A 15686-nucleotide genomic window follows, 5' to 3' on the forward strand; every position below is an offset into this window, starting at 1 on the left:
TGAGGGCTCATCTTCACCCCAGGCCAAGGGGAGAGCCTCAGGAAGCCCATTAGCATCCTCAGTCGTGGATGCTGGAGCTGCAGGGGAAGCCTCCCTTCTAGAGCTGGGTGATGGCAGCTCCTGTCCGTAATGGTCATCCTCCTCAGCTGGTGATTCTCCATCCCCATGCTGGACACCAGTCTCTGTACCATGATGTACCACTTGCAGCCGTGCAGTTGCTACGTGCAATAGGCTGGGATCCAACTAATAAAATGAAGGGACACTGAGGACCAGAGACTGCAAGTTCTCCATGGTCAGTGGGCTCCTCTCGAAGTTCACGACCAGAATGGAGATGAACTTGTCCTCCACAAACTCATGAACTGGGACAAAATGGAACACAGAGAGATATATAAGAACATGACAATAACTGGATAAATACTCTACTACAAAATCAGTTTAAAATGAGTCCATGGGCTTCAGATTGTCAGATAAATGAAATAATGTGAATTACCGATAAAGCTAAGAAAGCTAAACCAGAAGACAACATCCATGCATACGCTTACTCTCACACATATGCAAATGAATAAATATTAAATGAAACGCATTTAGTCCTGCACTTTTGTCACTAACAGTGATCTTGCTTTTCATTTTCTTATTATTTAAACAAGATGAGCAAGAATGGGAGACAGAAGGGGAGTATAACGAATGGCATTTCCTATCACATCGTTACATTTTCTCATTTTAAAACTCTGCTTCCAATGTATCCGTTTGCAGTTCAAAATACATTTGTTTCTGTAGATAAAAGTTGAATTATTCAACAGGTCGGTTATTTTACCTCGAAAACCAAAGGTGTTACTTATCAGCTTTACCTCAAAACTAACAAGCATTAGGCCAATGCAGACTTGGCCGTTCATTTCGTATGTCACATACCGGGAGCTACAACTTTATTATCATTTAATCACTATAATCATTAATACCTTCTGGATCCATGTTCTCCACGTTTAAGGAGTGATGGATTCGAGATCTCATCGAGTAACAGTCCTTTATCTCAACTATCTGCACCATTTTGCCAAGAGCGAGAGTTTGCGCATCCAGAAAGTTTAACCGTTTTTGTTTTATTTCAAACTGCCTTCATTGACCGGAAACTGTAAATATTTTAAACTCTGCGCTAAGACACATTCGCATGGCGTTAGTTTTACCGATTCTGACGGGATAAGAAACGTGCGCAATTTCTCAAAATTACCACACAGTGGAGAATTAATGCCGGCAGGATCTTACTGTCTACAAAGCAAGTTCAATGCAAGCATAACCTTCACAAGTAAGACGAAGCATGGCGGCGGAAAAGAACAACATTTTTATTTTACAATTACTTCAAAATTAGGAACAAAAATACGACCAAAAATTCTTTAGTTTGACATGTGATCAAAATACAGAGTAAACTAATACATGATAGCATGCATGCAAAAGATAAACGGCAGAACAGGGACTTTTAACGTTGTCTGCATTAAAAAGGAATTAACCATCCCTCTCAATATAAAATTGGGATAATTTTTTTCTCTTCAGAGGCCTCCATAGAATAGTGCATCCATCCCCTCACTCATGTGTATAGAGACGTATCCTAAGGCTCTGTCAGCAACATTCAGATCAACAACAGCATCAACAATTTCACAGCTAGTTTTAAAACTTGCTTAAACGCACAGTGATTGCAGAAAATGATAAACAAATTAGGTAATATTAATTAAATTATTAAATTGTGCAGAATAATAGACAGAAAAGGTTATTGAATTTTACATTATGATAAATGAGAACTATACGTGATTACTAATTATTGTTAACTAATTTACTGTATGAATTTTTCCCCCTCGTTGTTAAAAATCATTATATGTCAGGGTGCCAGTCAGTGGAAGCACACAGACACGTTGGCCAGCTGTCCTATTCAACTACTTTTTGGTAATTTATTAAGTAACTGACTAATATTTTCCTGCGGGATCTTCTAATTATGTTGAAATAAAAATGTACTGTAACTTACAGCGTAAAAACATGGAATCCAGTCAGAAGCGCATGGGCCTCTTGTGCGGTGGAGGAGAACTTGAGCCGCTGGTGTCGTCGGGCTCGGCCTTGCGCTTCCTCTGACTGGTGCCAGCGGGCCTCTGAGGAGGCCTCTCCTCCTGCCTCACGCCCCATGTTCGCAGAGAACTGCTCACATGCACGGAGACATGCACGGACATGAGCACGGTGTGGTCATCACCGTAGTCCGTAATGCCCCAGAGTCCCTCGGGGATGCTGAGCTCATCCAGCTTCCGCAGGTAGTTGCGGCCTTCGATCTCAAGCTGCTGCCACGTGCTGTTAGGGCCCACAGGGATCCAGAAGGTGGAGCTGGAGGGCTCAGCATGTTCTGGCTCAATCTGACTTCCAGGTTGAGTGTCAGAAGCCACAGATAAGGATGGAGATGAGGGCTCATCTTCACCCCAGGCCAAGGGGAGAGCCTCAGGAAGCCCATTAGCATCCTCAGTCGTGGATGCTGGAGGTGCAGGGGAAGCCTCCCTTCTAGAGCTGGGTGATGGCAGCTCCTGTCCGTAATGGTCATCCTCCTCAGCTGGTGATTCTCCATCCCCATGCTGGACACCAGTCTCTGTACCATGATGTACCACTTGCAGCCGTGCAGTTGCTACGTGCAATAGGCTGGGATCCAACTCCTCCCCAGTGAGCCGCCAATAAAATGAAGGGACACTGAGGGCCAGAGACAGCAAGTTCTCCATGGTCAGTGGGCTCCTCTCGAAGTTCACGACCAGAATGGAGATGAACTTGTCCTCCACAAACTCATGAACTGGGACAAAATGGAACACAAAGAACATGACAATAACTGGATAAATACTCTACTACAAAATCAGTTTAAAATGAGTCCATGGGCTTCAGATTGTCAGATAAATGAAATAATGTGAATTACCGATAAAGCTAAGAAAGCTAAACCAGAAGACAACATCCATGCATACGCTTACTCTCACACATATGCAAATGAATAAATATTAAATGAAACGCATTTAGTCCTGCACTTTTGTCACTAACAGTGATCTTGCTTTTCATTTTCTTATTATTTAAACAAGATGAGCAAGAATGGGAGACAGAAGGGGAGTATAACGAATGGCATTTCCTATCACATCGTTACATTTTCTCATTTTAAAACTCTGCTTCCAATGTATCCGTTTGCAGTTCAAAATACATTCGTTTCTGTAGATAAAAATTGAATTTTTCAACAGGTCGGTTATTTTACCTCGAAAACCAAAGGTGTTACTTATCAGCTTTACCTCAAGACTAACAAGCATTAGGCCAATGCAGACTTGGCCGTTCATTTCGTCTGTCACATACCGGGAGCTACAACTTTATTATCATTTAATCACTATAATCATTAATACCTTCTGGATCCATGTTCTCCACGTTTAAGGAGTGATGGATTCGAGATCTCATCGAGTAACAGTCCTTTATCTCAACTATCTGCACCATTTTGCCAAGAGCGAGAGTTTGCGCATCCAGAAAGTTTAACCGTTTTTGTTTTATTTCAAACTGCCTTCATTGACCGGAAACCGTAAATATTTTAAACTCTGCGCTAAGACACATTCGCATTGCGTTAGTTTTACCGATTCTGACGGGATAAGAAACGTGCGCAATTTCTCAAAATTACCACACAGTGGAGAATTAACGCCGGCAGGATCTTACTGTCTACAAAGCAAGTTCAATGCAAGTATAACCTTCTCAAGTAAGACGAAGCATGGCAGCGGAAAAGAACAACATTTTTATTTTACAATTACTTCAAAATTAGGAACAAAAATACGACCAAAAATTCTTTAGTTTAACGTGATTAAAATACAGAGTAAACTAATACATGATAGCATGCATGCAAAAGATCAACGGCAGAACAGGGACTTTTAACGTTGTCTGCATTAAAAAGGAATTAACCATCCCTCTCAATATAAAATTGGGATAATTTTTTTCTCTTCAGAGGCCTCCATAGAATAGTGCATCCATCCCCTCACTCATGTGTATAGAGACGTATCCTAAGGCTCTGTCAGCAACATTCAGATCAACAACAGCATCAACAATTTCACAGCTAGTTTTAAAACTTGCTTAAACGCACAGTGATTGCAGAAAATGATAAACAAATTAGGTAATATTAATTAAATTATTAAATTGTGCAGATTAATAGTCAGAAAAGGTTATTGAATTTTACATTATTATAAATGAGAACTATACTTGATTACTTATTAATGTTAACTAATTTACTGCATGAATTTTTCCCCCTCGTTGTTAAAAATCATTATATGTCAGGGTGCCAGTCAGTGGAAGCACACAGACACGTTGGCCAGCTGTCCTATTCAACTACTTTTTGGTCATTTATTAAGTAACTGACTAATATTTTCCTGCGGGATCTTCTAATTATGTTGAAATAAAAATGTAACTTACAGCGTAAAAACATGGAATCCAGTCAGAAGCGCATGGGCCTCTTGTGCGGTGGAGGAGAACTTGAGCCGCTGGTGTCGTCGGGCTCGGCCTTGCGCTTCCTCTGTCTGGTGCCAGCGGGCCTCTGAGGAGGCCTCTCCTCCTGCCTCACGCCCCATGTTCGCAGAGAACTGCTCACATGCACGGAGACATGCACGGACATGAGCACGGTGTGGTCATCACCGTAGTCCGTAATGCCCCAGAGTCCCTCGGGGATGCTGAGCTCATCCAGCTTCCGCAGGTAGTTGCGGCCTTCGATCTCAAGCTGCTGCCACGTGCTGTTAGGGCCCACAGGGATCCAGAAGGTGGAGCTGGAGGGCTCAGTATGTTCTGGCTCAATCTGACTTCCAGGTTGAGTGTCAGAAGCCACAGATAAGGATGGAGATGAGGGCTCATCTTCACCCCAGGCCAAGGGGAGAGCCTCAGGAAGCCCATTAGCATCCTCAGTCGTGGATGTTGGAGCTGCAGGGGAAGCCTCCCTTCTAGAGCTGGGTGATGGCAGCTCCTGTCCGTAATGGTCATCCTCCTCAGCTGGTGATTCTCCATCCCCATGCTGGACACCAGTCTCTGTACCATGATGTACCACTTGCAGCCGTGCAGTTGCTACGTGCAATAGGCTGGGATCCAACTAATAAAATGAAGGGACACTGAGGACCAGAGACTGCAAGTTCTCCATGGTCAGTGGGCTCCTCTCGAAGTTCACGACCAGAATGGAGATGAACTTGTCCTCCACAAACTCATGAACTGGGACAAAATGGAACACAGAGAGATATATAAGAACATGACAATAACTGGATAAATACTCTACTACAAAATCAGTTTAAAATGAGTCCATGGGCTTCAGATTGTCAGATAAATTAAATAATGTGAATTACCGATAAAGCTAAGAAAGCTAAACCAGAAGACAACATCCATGCATACGCTTACTCTCACACATATGCAAATGAATAAATATTAAATGAAACGCATTTAGTCCTGCACTTTTGTCACTAACAGTGATCTTGCTTTTCATTTTCTTATTATTTAAACAAGATGAGCAAGAATGGGAGACAGAAGGGGAGTATAACGAATGGCATTTCCTATCACATCGTTACATTTTCTCATTTTAAAACTCTGCTTCCAATGTATCCGTTTGCAGTTCAAAATACATTCGTTTCTGTAGATAAAAGTTGAATTTTTCAACAGGTCGGTTATTTTACCTCGAAAACCAAAGGTGTTACTTATCAGCTTTACCTCAAGACTAACAAGCATTAGGCCAATGCAGACTTGGCCGTTCATTTCGTCTGTCACATACCGGGAGCTACAACTTTATTATCATTTAATCACTATAATCATTAATACCTTCTGGATCCATGTTCTCCACGTTTAAGGAGTGATGGATTCGAAATCTCATCGAGTAACAGTCCTTTATCTCAACTATCTGCACCATTTTGCCAAGAGCGAGAGTTTGCGCATCCAGAAAGTTTAACCGTTTTTGTTTTATTTCAAACTGCCTTCATTGACCGGAAACCGTAAATATTTTAAACTCTGCGCTAAGACACATTCGCATGGCGTTAGTTTTACCGATTCTGACGGGATAAGAAACGTGCGCAATTTCTCAAAATTACCACACAGTGGAGAATTAATGCCGGCAGGATCTTACTGTCTACAAAGCAAGTTCAATGCAAGTATAACCTTCACAAGTAAGACGAAGCATGGCGGCGGAAAAGAACAACATTTTTATTTTACAATTACTTCAAAATTAGGAACAAAAATACGACCAAAAATTCTTTAGTTTGACATGTGATCAAAATACAGAGTAAACTAATACATGATAGCATGCATGCAAAAGATCAACGGCAGAACAGGGACTTTTAACGTTGTCTGCATTAAAAAGGAATTAACCATCCCTCTCAATATAAAATTGGGATAATTTTTTTCTCTTCAGAGGCCTCCATAGAATAGTGCATCCATCCCCTCACTCATGTGTATAGAGACGTATCCTAAGGCTCTGTCAGCAACATTCAGATCAACAACAGCATCAACAATTTCACAGCTAGTTTTAAAACTTGCTTAAACGCACAGTGATTGCAGAAAATGATAAACAAATTAGGTAATATTAATTAAATTATTAAATTGTGCAGATTAATAGACAGAAAAGGTTATTGAATTTTACATTATGATAAATGAGAACTATACGTGATTACTAATTATTGTTAACTAATTTACTGTATGAATTTTTCCCCCTCGTTGTTAAAAATCATTATATGTCAGGGTGCCAGTCAGTGGAAGCACACAGACACGTTGGCCAGCTGTCCTATTCAACTACTTTTTGGTCATTTATTAAGTAACTGACTAATATTTTCCTGCGGGATCTTCTAATTATGTTGAAATAAAAATGTACTGTAACTTACAGCGTAAAAACATGGAATCCAGTCAGAAGCGCATGGGCCTCTTGTGCGGTGGAGGAGAACTTGAGCCGCTGGTGTCGTCGGGCTCGGCCTTGCGCTTCCTCTGACTGGTGCCAGCGGGCCTCTGAGGAGGCCTCTCCTCCTACCTCACGCCCCATGTTCGCAGAGAACTGCTCACATGCACGGAGACATGCACGGACATGAGCACGGTGTGGTCATCACCGTAGTCCGTAATGCCCCAGAGTCCCTCGGGGATGCTGAGCTCATCCAGCTTCCGCAGGTAGTTGCGGCCTTCGATCTCAAGCTGCTGCCACGTGCTGTTAGGGCCCACAGGGATCCAGAAGGTGGAGCTGGAGGGCTCAGCATGTTCTGGCTCAATCTGTCTTCCAGGTTGAGTGTCAGAAGCCACAGATAAGGATGGAGATGAGGGCTCATCTTCACCCCAGGCCAAGGGGAGAGCCTCAGGAAGCCCATTAGCATCCTCAGTCGTGGATGCTGGAGCTGCAGGGGAAGCCTCCCTTCTAGAGCTGGGTGATGGCAGCTCCTGTCCGTAATGGTCATCCTCCTCAGCTGGTGATTCTCCATCCCCATGCTGGACACCAGTCTCTGTACCATGATGTACCACTTGCAGCCGTGCAGTTGCTACGTGCAATAGGCTGGGATCCAACTAATAAAATGAAGGGACACTGAGGACCAGAGACTGCAAGTTCTCCATGGTCAGTGGGCTCCTCTCGAAGTTCACGACCAGAATGGAGATGAACTTGTCCTCCACAAACTCATGAACTGGGACAAAATGGAACACAGAGAGATATATAAGAACATGACAATAACTGGATAAATACTCTACTACAAAATCAGTTTAAAATGAGTCCATGGGCTTCAGATTGTCAGATAAATTAAATAATGTGAATTACCGATAAAGCTAAGAAAGCTAAACCAGAAGACAACATCCATGCATACGCTTACTCTCACACATATGCAAATGAATAAATATTAAATGAAACGCATTTAGTCCTGCACTTTTGTCACTAACAGTGATCTTGCTTTTCATTTTCTTATTATTTAAACAAGATGAGCAAGAATGGGAGACAGAAGGGGAGTATAACGAATGGCATTTCCTATCACATCGTTACATTTTCTCATTTTAAAACTCTGCTTCCAATGTATCCGTTTGCAGTTCAAAATACATTCGTTTCTGTAGATAAAAGTTGAATTTTTCAACAGGTCGGTTATTTTACCTCGAAAACCAAAGGTGTTACTTATCAGCTTTACCTCAAGACTAACAAGCATTAGGCCAATGCAGACTTGGCCGTTCATTTCGTCTGTCACATACCGGGAGCTACAACTTTATTATCATTTAATCACTATAATCATTAATACCTTCTGGATCCATGTTCTCCACGTTTAAGGAGTGATGGATTCGAGATCTCATCGAGTAACAGTCCTTTATCTCAACTATCTGCACCATTTTGCCAAGAGCGAGAGTTTGCGCATCCAGAAAGTTTAACCGTTTTTGTTTTATTTCAAACTGCCTTCATTGACCGGAAACTGTAAATATTTTAAACTCTGCGCTAAGACACATTCGCATGGCGTTAGTTTTACCGATTCTGACGGGATAAGAAACGTGCGCAATTTCTCAAAATTACCACACAGTGGAGAATTAATGCCGGCAGGATCTTACTGTCTACAAAGCAAGTTCAATGCAAGCATAACCTTCACAAGTAAGACGAAGCATGGCGGCGGAAAAGAACAACATTTTTATTTTACAATTACTTCAAAATTAGGAACAAAAATACGACCAAAAATTCTTTAGTTTGACATGTGATCAAAATACAGAGTAAACTAATACATGATAGCATGCATGCAAAAGATAAACGGCAGAACAGGGACTTTTAACGTTGTCTGCATTAAAAAGGAATTAACCATCCCTCTCAATATAAAATTGGGATAATTTTTTTCTCTTCAGAGGCCTCCATAGAATAGTGCATCCATCCCCTCACTCATGTGTATAGAGACGTATCCTAAGGCTCTGTCAGCAACATTCAGATCAACAACAGCATCAACAATTTCACAGCTAGTTTTAAAACTTGCTTAAACGCACAGTGATTGCAGAAAATGATAAACAAATTAGGTAATATTAATTAAATTATTAAATTGTGCAGATTAATAGACAGAAAAGGTTATTGAATTTTACATTATGATAAATGAGAACTATACGTGATTACTAATTATTGTTAACTAATTTACTGTATGAATTTTTCCCCCTCGTTGTTAAAAATCATTATATGTCAGGGTGCCAGTCAGTGGAAGCACACAGACACGTTGGCCAGCTGTCCTATTCAACTACTTTTTGGTAATTTATTAAGTAACTGACTAATATTTTCCTGCGGGATCTTCTAATTATGTTGAAATAAAAATGTACTGTAACTTACAGCGTAAAAACATGGAATCCAGTCAGAAGCGCATGGGCCTCTTGTGCGGTGGAGGAGAACTTGAGCCGCTGGTGTCGTCGGGCTCGGCCTTGCGCTTCCTCTGACTGGTGCCAGCGGGCCTCTGAGGAGGCCTCTCCTCCTGCCTCACGCCCCATGTTCGCAGAGAACTGCTCACATGCACGGAGACATGCACGGACATGAGCACGGTGTGGTCATCACCGTAGTCCGTAATGCCCCAGAGTCCCTCGGGGATGCTGAGCTCATCCAGCTTCCGCAGGTAGTTGCGGCCTTCGATCTCAAGCTGCTGCCACGTGCTGTTAGGGCCCACAGGGATCCAGAAGGTGGAGCTGGAGGGCTCAGCATGTTCTGGCTCAATCTGACTTCCAGGTTGAGTGTCAGAAGCCACAGATAAGGATGGAGATGAGGGCTCATCTTCACCCCAGGCCAAGGGGAGAGCCTCAGGAAGCCCATTAGCATCCTCAGTCGTGGATGCTGGAGGTGCAGGGGAAGCCTCCCTTCTAGAGCTGGGTGATGGCAGCTCCTGTCCGTAATGGTCATCCTCCTCAGCTGGTGATTCTCCATCCCCATGCTGGACACCAGTCTCTGTACCATGATGTACCACTTGCAGCCGTGCAGTTGCTACGTGCAATAGGCTGGGATCCAACTAATAAAATGAAGGGACACTGAGGACCAGAGACTGCAAGTTCTCCATGGTCAGTGGGCTCCTCTCGAAGTTCACGACCAGAATGGAGATGAACTTGTCCTCCACAAACTCATGAACTGGGACAAAATGGAACACAGAGAGATATATAAGAACATGACAATAACTGGATAAATACTCTACTACAAAATCAGTTTAAAATGAGTCCATGGGCTTCAGATTGTCAGATAAATTAAATAATGTGAATTACCGATAAAGCTAAGAAAGCTAAACCAGAAGACAACATCCATGCATACGCTTACTCTCACACATATGCAAATGAATAAATATTAAATGAAACGCATTTAGTCCTGCACTTTTGTCACTAACAGTGATCTTGCTTTTCATTTTCTTATTATTTAAACAAGATGAGCAAGAATGGGAGACAGAAGGGGAGTATAACGAATGGCATTTCCTATCACATCGTTACATTTTCTCATTTTAAAACTCTGCTTCCAATGTATCCGTTTGCAGTTCAAAATACATTCGTTTCTGTAGATAAAAGTTGAATTTTTCAACAGGTCGGTTATTTTACCTCGAAAACCAAAGGTGTTACTTATCAGCTTTACCTCAAGACTAACAAGCATTAGGCCAATGCAGACTTGGCCGTTCATTTCGTCTGTCACATACCGGGAGCTACAACTTTATTATCATTTAATCACTATAATCATTAATACCTTCTGGATCCATGTTCTCCACGTTTAAGGAGTGATGGATTCGAGATCTCATCGAGTAACAGTCCTATATCTCAACTATCTGCACCATTTTGCCAAGAGCGAGAGTTTGCGCATCCAGAAAGTTTAACCGTTTTTGTTTTATTTCAAACTGCCTTCATTGACCGGAAACTGTAAATATTTTAAACTCTGCGCTAAGACACATTCGCATGGCGTTAGTTTTACCGATTCTGACGGGATAAGAAACGTGCGCAATTTCTCAAAATTACCACACAGTGGAGAATTAATGCCGGCAGGATCTTACTGTCTACAAAGCAAGTTCAATGCAAGCATAACCTTCACAAGTAAGACGAAGCATGGCGGCGGAAAAGAACAACATTTTTATTTTACAATTACTTCAAAATTAGGAACAAAAATACGACCAAAAATTCTTTAGTTTGACATGTGATCAAAATACAGAGTAAACTAATACATGATAGCATGCATGCAAAAGATAAATGGCAGAACAGGGACTTTTAACGTTGTCTGCATTAAAAAGGAATTAACCATCCCTCTCAATATAAAATTGGGATAATTTTTTTCTCTTCAGAGGCCTCCATAGAATAGTGCATCCATCCCCTCACTCATGTGTATAGAGACGTATCCTAAGGCTCTGTCAGCAACATTCAGATCAACAACAGCATCAACAATTTCACAGCTAGTTTTAAAACTTGCTTAAACGCACAGTGATTGCAGAAAATGATAAACAAATTAGGTAATATTAATTAAATTATTAAATTGTGCAGATTAATAGTCAGAAAAGGTTATTGAATTTTACATTATTATAAATGAGAACTATACTTGATTACTAATTAATGTTAACTAATTTACTGTATGAATTTTTCCCCCTCGTTGTTAAAAATCATTATATGTCAGGGTGCCAGTCAGTGGAAGCACACAGACACGTTGGCCAGCTGTCCTATTCAACTACTTTTTGGTCATTTATTAAGTAACTGACTAATATTTTCCTGCGGGATCTTCTAATTATGTTGAAATAAAAATGTAACTTACAGCGTAAAAACATGGAATCCAGTCAGAAGCGCATGGGCCTCTTGTGCAGTGGAGGAGAACTTGAGCCGCTGGTGTCGTCGGGCTCGGCCTTGCGCTTCCTCTGACTGGTGCCAGCGGGCCTCTGAGGAGGCCTCTCCTCCTGCCTCATGCCCCATGTTCGCAGAGAACTGCTCACATGCACGGGGACATGCACGGACATGACCACGGTGTGGTCATCACCGTAGTCCGTAATGCCCCAGAGTCCCTCGGGGATGCTGAGCTCATCCAGCTTCCGCAGGTAGTTGCGGCCTTCGATCTCAAGCTGCTGCCACGTGCTGTTAGGGCCCACAGGGATCCAGAAGGTGGAGCTGGAGGGCTCAGCATGTTCTGGCTCAATCTGACTTCCAGGTTGAGTGTCAGAAGCCACAGATAAGGATGGAGATGAGGGCTCATCTTCACCCCAGGCCAAGGGGAGAGCCTCAGGAAGCCCATTAGCATCCTCAGTCGTGGATGCTGGAGCTGCAGGGGAAGCCTCCCTTCTAGAGCTGGGTGATGGCAGCTCCTGTCCGTAATGGTCATCCTCCTCAGCTGGTGATTCTCCATCCCCATGCTGGACACCAGTCTCTGTACCATGATGTACCACTTGCAGCCGTGCAGTTGCTACGTGCAATAGGCTGGGATCCAACTCCTCCCCAGTGAGCCGCCAATAAAATGAAGGGACACTGAGGGCCAGAGACAGCAAGTTCTCCATGGTCAGTGGGCTCCTCTCGAAGTTCACGACCAGAATGGAGATGAACTTGTCCTCCACAAACTCATGAACTGGGACAAAATGGAACACAGAGAGATATATAAGAACATGACAATAACTGGATAAATACTCTACTACAAAATCAGTTTAAAATGAGTCCATGGGCTTCAGATTGTCAGATAAATTAAATAATGTGAATTACCGATAAAGCTAAGAAAGCTAAACCAGAAGACAACATCCATGCATACGCTTACTCTCACACATATGCAAATGAATAAATATTAAATGAAACGCATTTAGTCCTGCACTTTTGTCACTAACAGTGATCTTGCTTTTCATTTTCTTATTATTTAAACAAGATGAGCAAGAATGGGAGACAGAAGGGGAGTATAACGAATGGCATTTCCTATCACATCGTTACATTTTCTCATTTTAAAACTCTGCTTCCAATGTATCCGTTTGCAGTTCAAAATACATTCGTTTCTGTAGATAAAAGTTGAATTTTTCAACAGGTCGGTTATTTTACCTCGAAAACCAAAGGTGTTACTTATCAGCTTTACCTCAAGACTAACAAGCATTAGGCCAATGCAGACTTGGCCGTTCATTTCGTCTGTCACATACCGGGAGCTACAACTTTATTATCATTTAATCACTATAATCATTAATACCTTCTGGATCCATGTTCTCCACGTTTAAGGAGTGATGGATTCGAGATCTCATCGAGTAACAGTCCTATATCTCAACTATCTGCACCATTTTGCCAAGAGCGAGAGTTTGCGCATCCAGAAAGTTTAACCGTTTTTGTTTTATTTCAAACTGCCTTCATTGACCGGAAACTGTAAATATTTTAAACTCTGCGCTAAGACACATTCGCATGGCGTTAGTTTTACCGATTCTGACGGGATAAGAAACGTGCGCAATTTCTCAAAATTACCACACAGTGGAGAATTAATGCCGGCAGGATCTTACTGTCTACAAAGCAAGTTCAATGCAAGCATAACCTTCACAAGTAAGACGAAGCATGGCGGCGGAAAAGAACAACATTTTTATTTTACAATTACTTCAAAATTAGGAACAAAAATACGACCAAAAATTCTTTAGTTTGACATGTGATCAAAATACAGAGTAAACTAATACATGATAGCATGCATGCAAAAGATAAATGGCAGAACAGGGACTTTTAACGTTGTCTGCATTAAAAAGGAATTAACCATCCCTCTCAATATAAAATTGGGATAATTTTTTTCTCTTCAGAGGCCTCCATAGAATAGTGCATCCATCCCCTCACTCATGTGTATAGAGACGTATCCTAAGGCTCTGTCAGCAACATTCAGATCAACAACAGCATCAACAATTTCACAGCTAGTTTTAAAACTTGCTTAAACGCACAGTGATTGCAGAAAATGATAAACAAATTAGGTAATATTAATTAAATTATTAAATTGTGCAGATTAATAGTCAGAAAAGGTTATTGAATTTTACATTATGATAAATGAGAACTATACTTGATTACTAATTAATGTTAACTAATTTACTGTATGAATTTTTCCCCCTCGTTGTTAAAAATCATTATATGTCAGGGTGCCAGTCAGTGGAAGCACACAGACACGTTGGCCAGCTGTCCTATTCAACTACTTTTTGGTCATTTATTAAGTAACTGACTAATATTTTCCTGCGGGATCTTCTAATTATGTTGAAATAAAAATGTAACTTACAGCGTAAAAACATGGAATCCAGTCAGAAGCGCATGGGCCTCTTGTGCGGTGGAGGAGAACTTGAGCCGCTGGTGTCGTCGGGCTCGGCCTTGCGCTTCCTCTGTCTGGTGCCAGCGGGCCTCTGAGGAGGCCTCTCCTCCTGCCTCACGCCCCATGTTCGCAGAGAACTGCTCACATGCACGGAGACATGCACGGACATGACCACGGTGTGGTCATCACCGTAGTCCGTAATGCCCCAGAGTCCATCGTAGATGCTGAGCTCATCCAGCTTCCGCAGGTAGTTGCGGCCTTCGATCTCAAGCTGCTGCCACGTGCTGTTAGGGCCCACAGGGATCCAGAAGGTGGAGCTGGAGGGCTCAGCATGTTCTGGCTCAATCTGACTTCCAGGTTGAGTGTCAGAAGGCACAGATAAGGATGGAGATGAGGGCTCATCTTCACCCCAGGCCAAGGGGAGAGCCTCAGGAAGTCCATTAGCATCCTCAGTCGTGGATGCTGGAGCTGCAGGGGAAGCCTCCCTTATAGAGCTGGATGATGGCAGCTCCTGTCCGTAATGGTCATCCTCCTCAGCTGGTGATTCTCCATCCCCATGCTGGACACCAGTCTCTGTACCATGATGTACCACTTGCAGTCGTGCAGGTGCTACGTGCAATAGGCTGGGATCCAGCTCCTCCCCAGTGAGCCGCCAATAAAATGAAGGGACACTGAGGGCCAGAGACTGCAAGTTCTCCATGGTCAGTGGGCTCCTCTCGAAGTTCACGACCAGAATGGAGATGAACTTGTCCTCCAAAAACTCATGAACTGGGACAAAATGGAACACAGAGAGATATATAAGAACATGACAATAACTGGATAAATACTCTACTACAAAATCCGTTTAAAATGAGTCCATGGGCTTCAGATTGTCAGATAAATGAAATAATGTGAATTACCGATAAAGCTAAGAAAGCTAAACCAGAAGACAAGATCCATGCATACGCTTACTCTCACACATATCCAAATGAATAAATATTAAATGAAACACATTTAGTCCTGCACTTTTGTCACTAACAGTGATCTTGCTTTTCATTTTCTTATTATTTAAACAAGATGAGCAAGAATGGGAGACAGAAGGGGAGTATAACGAACGGCATTTCCTATCACATCGTTACATTTTCTCATTTTAAAACTCCGCTTCCAATGTATCCGTTTGCAGTTCTAAATACATTCATTTCTGTAGATAAAAGTTGAATTATTCAACCGGTCGGTTATTTTACCTCGAAAACCAAATGTGTTACTTATCAGCTTTACCTCAAAACTAACAAGCATTAGGCCAATGCAGACTTGGCCGTTCATTTCGTTTGTCACATACCAGGAGCTACAACTTTATTATCATTTAATCATTATAATCATTAATACCTTCTGGATCCATGTTCTCCATGTTTAAGGAGTGATGGATTCGAATTCTCATCGAATAACAGTCCTTTATCTCGACTATCTGCACCATCTTGCCAAGAGCGAGAGTTTGCGCATCCAGAAAGTTTAAACG

At 42.1% G+C, this 15686-nt stretch overlaps 2 protein-coding genes across 2 annotated transcripts; both read right to left on the bottom strand.

The window, feature by feature from the left end:
• Nucleotides 1–2030: 2030 nt before the first annotated feature.
• Nucleotides 2031–11979, bottom strand: LOC140588346 (uncharacterized). The gene is made up of 2 exons (XM_072710363.1): nt 11720–11979; nt 2031–2806 (listed from the first exon to the last, which is right to left on the bottom strand). Exons 1-2 carry the CDS (start codon nt 11730–11732, stop codon nt 2031–2033), a joined length of 789 nt encoding a protein of 262 aa, XP_072566464.1. The 5' UTR covers nt 11733–11979.
• Nucleotides 11980–14167: 2188 nt separating this feature from the next.
• Nucleotides 14168–15686, bottom strand: LOC140588414 (uncharacterized). Its single transcript, XM_072710403.1, has 2 exons — nt 15557–15686; nt 14168–14959 (listed from the first exon to the last, which is right to left on the bottom strand). The coding sequence occupies exons 1-2, from the start codon at nt 15642–15644 to the stop codon at nt 14184–14186; spliced, it is 864 nt and encodes a 287-aa protein (XP_072566504.1). The 5' UTR covers nt 15645–15686; the 3' UTR covers nt 14168–14183.

This window comes from Paramormyrops kingsleyae, chromosome 3, assembly GCF_048594095.1.
Source record: "Paramormyrops kingsleyae isolate MSU_618 chromosome 3, PKINGS_0.4, whole genome shotgun sequence".
In the NCBI taxonomy this organism is placed as follows: domain Eukaryota; kingdom Metazoa; phylum Chordata; class Actinopteri; order Osteoglossiformes; family Mormyridae; genus Paramormyrops; species Paramormyrops kingsleyae.

Excerpts from the sequence above, each read along its gene's own strand:
- LOC140588414 (XM_072710403.1), bottom strand. The coding sequence starts at position 15,644 with ATGGTGCAGATAGTCGAGATAAAGGACTGTTATTCGATGAGAATTCGA. Across the intron at positions 14,960-15,556 it reads GGAGAACATGGATCCAGAAG|TTCATGAGTTTTTGGAGGAC; the intron begins GTATTAATGATT and ends ATTTTGTCCCAG.